Consider the following 6000-nt stretch of genomic DNA (forward strand, 5'->3'; position numbering starts at 1 on the left):
TTTAATTTTTGCTCCAAACAATGACACTAAAAACTTAAATGAGAATGTCTCTGATCTTCCTTTAGCTTATTTTAAATCACCCTTCATGCAGGTTAGTATTTTTTACTGGAAGACCAATATTCCAGAAACATTTGTAAGAAGATTGTGTAAATTCATAAAAATTCAGAATGTCCCACAGTTTAACAGGATATCGCACAAAATGCAAAAGAAATGAATACTAACTTATGAATTTAAATAAGGTTACAAATATATCTGAGACTGATTCAATTCATTATTCTGGCATTTAGCAAATAGAAAGAATTACCGTAATCCTACTTGGCCTAAAGCAGGAAGAAATTATTCTGATTTAATCTTGGACAACAAGAAAAAACACTATGTCTCTTTGCTACGTCAGAGAGACATAGCATGTACAAGTAAATGTAAAGCATATACAAGTGTTAGATTTCAACTTCATACCTACCACAGACCGTTCTGAGTCACCTTCAACTGAAAGGGAGCAACCGATAAAGACATTTCTCACGGCTGTTTGGCCGCTGGAGGACACATTTGAGAGGCAGCGGTGAAAGATAAGAGTGAGAGGAAGTGAGAGAGGAAAACTGTTTTCAGAAACAGTGGTTGAGGGGGCAGATGAAGGAAACACGAATAAGAAGATATTGGTACAGAAGGAGTTAAATTAGTGAGGTGGAGTGAACTGTAGAGTGAATATGGTCTCTGTGCTGCAGGACTCATAAGAGAGAAAGGTGTTCGGCCCCACTCTGCTTCCAGGCAGTGAGCTAATCTGCTTTCCTCCACCCGATTTCACGGCTTTTCTGCAGGTTTACCGGAGACCTCTCTGGGTCAAAGTGCAGCCAATCACACAAGTTTATATTTCCACCCATCGTAGGACTTTGCATTGATCCATTTTAGTAACTGTGCTTGTGCCTAGCTTAGATATTTTCCCTAACTCTAACCAGTACATTCCTAACCCCAATTTTAACCAAAACATAATCCACACCATTATCCACTGGTGACTTTGGGCCCCATAAGGAGCAGTGGGTCCTCACAATGTAGTACTTACTGGAAACATGGGCCTGAAATGCTGTGACAGAAACACACTCACACACTCTTTCCATCCTTTGAGGTTTTCATAGCGGCATGAACTTCATGGTGAAAACCCAGTTACTGAGTCAGACTTATAGCCGGCTAATGGGGAAACTACTGCAAAGTATCTGCTTTGTGATGCAGCAAACAAGGGAGGTATAAAAGTCCAGTTGTACAGTGGGTGGTGCAGCTGTGTGTTTGCATGTGTTCGCAGTTTAAATGAAAACCACTCGGAGCTGAAAGAGTCCAAACCGGATCTAATAATGATAAACATCAGTCGATTTATGGTTCTCTAAACTGCCTTCCTTACATTACATTTTCTGTATGCTTTAGCATCAAAACCACACATGCATGGTGTCTGTCAAGTATAAATATATTGTTGACATGAAGTCCTGACACTCGAAACATGATATCAAAGTTTATATTGCATCTATGAACCGATATGCTCCACTTAATACTGTCACTCATTGCTGAACTATACAAAAAGAATAAATCTTTTTTTGATTTTCACTTTGAGTATTTTGCAGTCGGAGCTGGCCAGTCATTGGATGAGGAGAATGGCTCATCCTGGAAAGGTTGCAAGTCCAACACATGGAAACACAACCAGGCTCACTCACGCACGTAGACGTGACGTGAACCCATTTTCCTGTTTCCACTCGAGTCCATTCTGCACCGAGTCTAATTGCTATTCGCACTCTCTCCAACAGGTGGCGTGGGTTTGCCTGTGTTTGGATCTGCGTTGACACAGCAGCCAACAAAACATAGATTAAGTCCAGTTGATCCCGTTCCTGCTTGTCCATAAATAGTTTCTACTTTCTAATGAATTCAAGGCAAGTACGAGCAATCCGAGACTCCTCTTCATTCGTAGATTGTGAATCTGTCAGGATGATGAAGAAGAAATGAGCTGCCAGCATCAACTTCCTGTCCGTCTCTCCTACATCAAAGGAGTTGCTAGCGCAATCTCTGCCAAATCTTTAAGTGTGCTGGAGCAGAAGGAGCTTTTTCCTCCCCATCCTCCTGAAGTGACCACAGTTAAAATAACAGAGCCCGATTTTCAATTAGCTGCTCTTTTGGGGATTTTAATGCGAACCATCAAACTCTTTCAGACGTTGGAAAGAGTTTGTTCTGGTTAAATGTGTAAGCATTTAACCAGAACCAGAAGGTGCCAAATCCAACGTTGGTACCTAAATTAGCACGCCGTTTATTCAACCTTTAAAAAGTTTTTTTTTTTTTTTTTTTTCCCTTCCACTAGCAATTTGTCAGCCTGGTCACTGTTAAGGTAAAAATGGGTATTTTATAGAGGTGGGATGAATACTTTTTGCTCCGTCTGCAAAATACTTGGAGCCCATTTTTACACAGATTTGCTTTGTTCCTTAAATGTCTTGTTATACTGAAGGATGGCGCTCGTTCATTATGCTCTAAGAAATGTGGGAAGTCGTCACAGAACAGCTGTGTTTTAAATGAGAGTAAATTACACACAGGCGGGCTGTATTTACTAATTACACCTATGAAGTGAATTGATTTGGTTGCACTGGGTTTATTTTTGGAAACAAAGTAAAGAGGGCAGGATGCAAATGCAAAACGTCAGATTTTATTTGTACAAAATTAAATTAATCAACCCGGTATATTTTTATTCCACTTCATAACAATGCATTTTGTGTTGGTGCATTGAAAAAACTTACATGACATGAATTTGTAGCCAAAACATCAATTGTTAATGGGTGTGGGAAATTGCAATTGCAGTGCCAGCAACAAAATTAATAATATGTATGAAGAAGAATCTTCTTTTTTTTTTAGTTTGGGAGTACGTTTTGTTGCAAGTAATATAGCAAGAGTATTAATTTCTTATTTTTACCTGGTCAATAATAAACAAAACACCAAATATTTTAATAAAAGAAACAATGTATTGTTTTAAAGGGATAACATGTCAAGCACTTCAATCATTATGTGGGTTGATTGTTCTGAATTTTCTTCTATTTCCCTTCATTTTACATCATGAACATGATTCAGTCTTTCTTTAACGGCTCTTGCTTCACTGAGCCAACTTTTATGATGGATGCTCCAAAGTCTGTCTTTGAGGGTTTGCCTGTTTGCCATATATATATCATGAAAACAGCAAAACTCCATTAACAATATCCCATTTGCTTCTTCGCTGTCCAAACAAGCTGCAATAATCATTCAATAATACCTTGGGGTTGCTGAAAATTTTCTTTAAGCATTTTTGCAGGACAATATACCTAAATGAAGTCAGCATCGCAATACTAGTGTGCATAGTAGCACAGTTGCAGCAGACTGCAATATTTGGGAGGACATACTGTGTATTTCAAATGTCATGCAAGCAGATTCTGCGTATTTGGCTGGCTGATTGAACTCTCCCTGCCCACGAGGCAAAGAAGGAAAATATGGGTAGATCTTGATTGATATATCATTTTTCCTTCCACTTCACAGCTGTGCACTATTTTTCTGTAGCTCTACCAAGCAGACCCCTCCCCCGACCCCCCAAAGGAATAAATAAATGAAAGTTTGAGAAAACATTGTCGTCGTAAAAGAGGGGGAAGCATTTGTTAAGAAAATCTCTACATCCCAGCCTGTGTACTCAGGCGGCCACAAGCTGCTGATGAAAGACATAACTTACCACCAACACAAACCCTGACTGCCCCCTGTAAAATAAACCCCTCATTAATCCAAACACACATTTACACAAGTACAGACTGGAGTCCCGGGGACTTGATGAGCAGTTTTTAAGTCTGTCTGGGTGTCTTCATGTTGCAACCTGTATGATCTGACAGTGGTGGTGGTGAGCTGCTTCCCAACCATCTACAAGTTCATAACCACTGCTGCTGCTGCTGCTCACGTCCACACACACACACACACACACACACACTGAACTCCTTTCATACACTGGAAGTGACTTCTGGAGTGACTTCATCTGCTGCAGGCTCCACCATTTGTCTCTCTGGAAAGCTTGTATGCTTTCCTATGTTTAATGCATGAAACATGTAATTATGTTTTATGCTTAAATGATAAAAAAAAAGATGCTCAGGCGTGACAAAGAGAGATAGGAAAAGCTAATTAACAGAAGTGCGAGCCGTCTAATTACTGCTGCAGAGAAATGCTAAGACTAATGAGGCTTTCCAAGAGAAAAATACTTGTTCTATAAAAAGCTGCATGAGGATGTATGCGGAAATATTCTTTGTTTGAATTAGAAATCGCTTTCTTACTGTCTCTGATAAATAAAAAAAAAGTGTGAACAGTGAGAATATAAAGGCTGAAAGAGTGGAGCCTGAGACCTGAGCTCTATGCAGAAACGTCCCCCAGATGCACACTGCACTCCCCCCCGCTTTCCACCCCCAGCTTCCACGTAAACACACCCGCGGTTCACCAAACTCAGACCCCCGATCACACGGCCGCAAAAATCCCCCCACAATCTGTCCAGCTCTGAGCCAAAGCTACCGGCGCTTCACATTTTCCCCTCCAGGCAGTGAGGAGATAAGCTATTGGGTCATTTGTGGATCATTCTTCCTCTCTCTCTCTCTCTCTCTGTCTCTCTCAGCAGGGTTTGTGAAACGTTGAGTCAGCTCTTACCTTCATATCCGGAGCAGAGACAGAACTGGACGAGCAGGAGAGCCAGTGGCCACAGCTCCATGTCAGGACGGGCGATTTTTAACGTGCAGGCAGGAGGAGGACAGCTTGCAAAGAAAACTCTCAGCGCATTCCTGCTTTTTCCAAAGAGCCCGCCTCTTGCTCCAGAAACAAGGGAGGATTCTCTTTACAGCAGGCAGGGCATCCACCGGCGTTGAGTCAGGGGCCAGGGGTAAAGACGGGGTATCTGAGAGAGCCAGGGCCTGACGTGAACAACCACACATTCAGCTGCAATGCAGCAATAAAGCTAGAGTCTAAACACAGAAACAAGTTTAGGATTATTTATGACTATTATTACATTCAAAAAATATGGATTTTTTTTTTTTCTGAGTCAGTCAAGCCCAAAAGTATTCATACCTCTGGCAGATTTAGATTTAGCCATTCAACAAAGAAGATGATTTCTGATAGGAAGACAGGCATCCCTCAGGGGAAAATAAACTCCCTTTTTAATGGCCGAACAGCTTTTTGAACATTTCCACAGGTATTTTGACAGTTTATGCTTACACAAGGAGAACTCCTTGAGGCAGACCTTGTCATCGTCCTAATCGCTTTTCTTCCTTCACAGACGGACAGTTCTGGACTCCAAAATGTTAACATTACTTCCAGTCAAAAAGAAAAAAAAAAGTTCTCGAAATTAAAGGATTGCTTTATATTTGAACTCCACAATTTTTTGCAATTTAAAAAGGAGCACAACATGCATTTTTGGTCAGCTTTAACATCTCTGGTGTCATGCACAAAATCCCTGCTTGCTAATAACATCATGTCCTTCATGTCCGCACCTGAGATACGTCTTGGTCACAAACAGTAGGGGAAAGTTAACTTACAAAAAAATCAGCAAAATTATTAGTATGTCATGTTTAAATAACACAGTGAAGACATCCTTAGGCCTAACAATACAAATAATTTTGAAATTAACTGCATGACAAAAGGCGGATCCATATCAGCTTCTTTTTAGTTTCAGACTCAGAGCTTTGCAAAAATATCACATTCAATATCAGCCACATTTTGTCACAGTCCATGCAAAAACGTAAGTGCATTTTATTGATAATTAGCACATTTATGAGGTTGTCATTCTGAGTCAAGTTTATCTTTTTATCTTTGTTTCTGTCAAGGCGTGCGCAGCTGATTTTATTTTATCTTTTTACAAATTCGCCTCCTCTGAAGATCCTTCTTTTACTGCATTTTCTTTACCTGCCTGCTTCCTGAGCTTCAGACAGCGTTCGACAATAGGAACATGACTAATCATGCAGGGAAAGTGAAGTGACTAAAATAACTTTA

The 6000-nt window shown here is 40.4% G+C and overlaps 1 protein-coding gene across 1 annotated transcript in view; it reads right to left on the reverse strand.

Moving 5' to 3' along the window:
- srpx (sushi-repeat containing protein X-linked) overlaps positions 1 to 4859 on the reverse strand; it is a 29413-nt gene extending 24554 nt beyond the window's left edge. The window contains exon 1 of the mRNA XM_007555397.2: positions 4666 to 4859. Coding sequence (XP_007555459.1) covers positions 4666 to 4726 — 61 coding nt within the window. The 5' untranslated portion in view covers positions 4727 to 4859. The remainder of the gene's footprint in view (positions 1 to 4665) is intronic.
- Between the last annotated feature and the right edge of the window lie 1141 nt (positions 4860 to 6000).

This window comes from Poecilia formosa, unplaced genomic scaffold, assembly GCF_000485575.1.
Source record: "Poecilia formosa unplaced genomic scaffold, Poecilia_formosa-5.1.2 Scaffold70, whole genome shotgun sequence".
Taxonomy (NCBI): Eukaryota; Metazoa; Chordata; class Actinopteri; order Cyprinodontiformes; family Poeciliidae; genus Poecilia; species Poecilia formosa.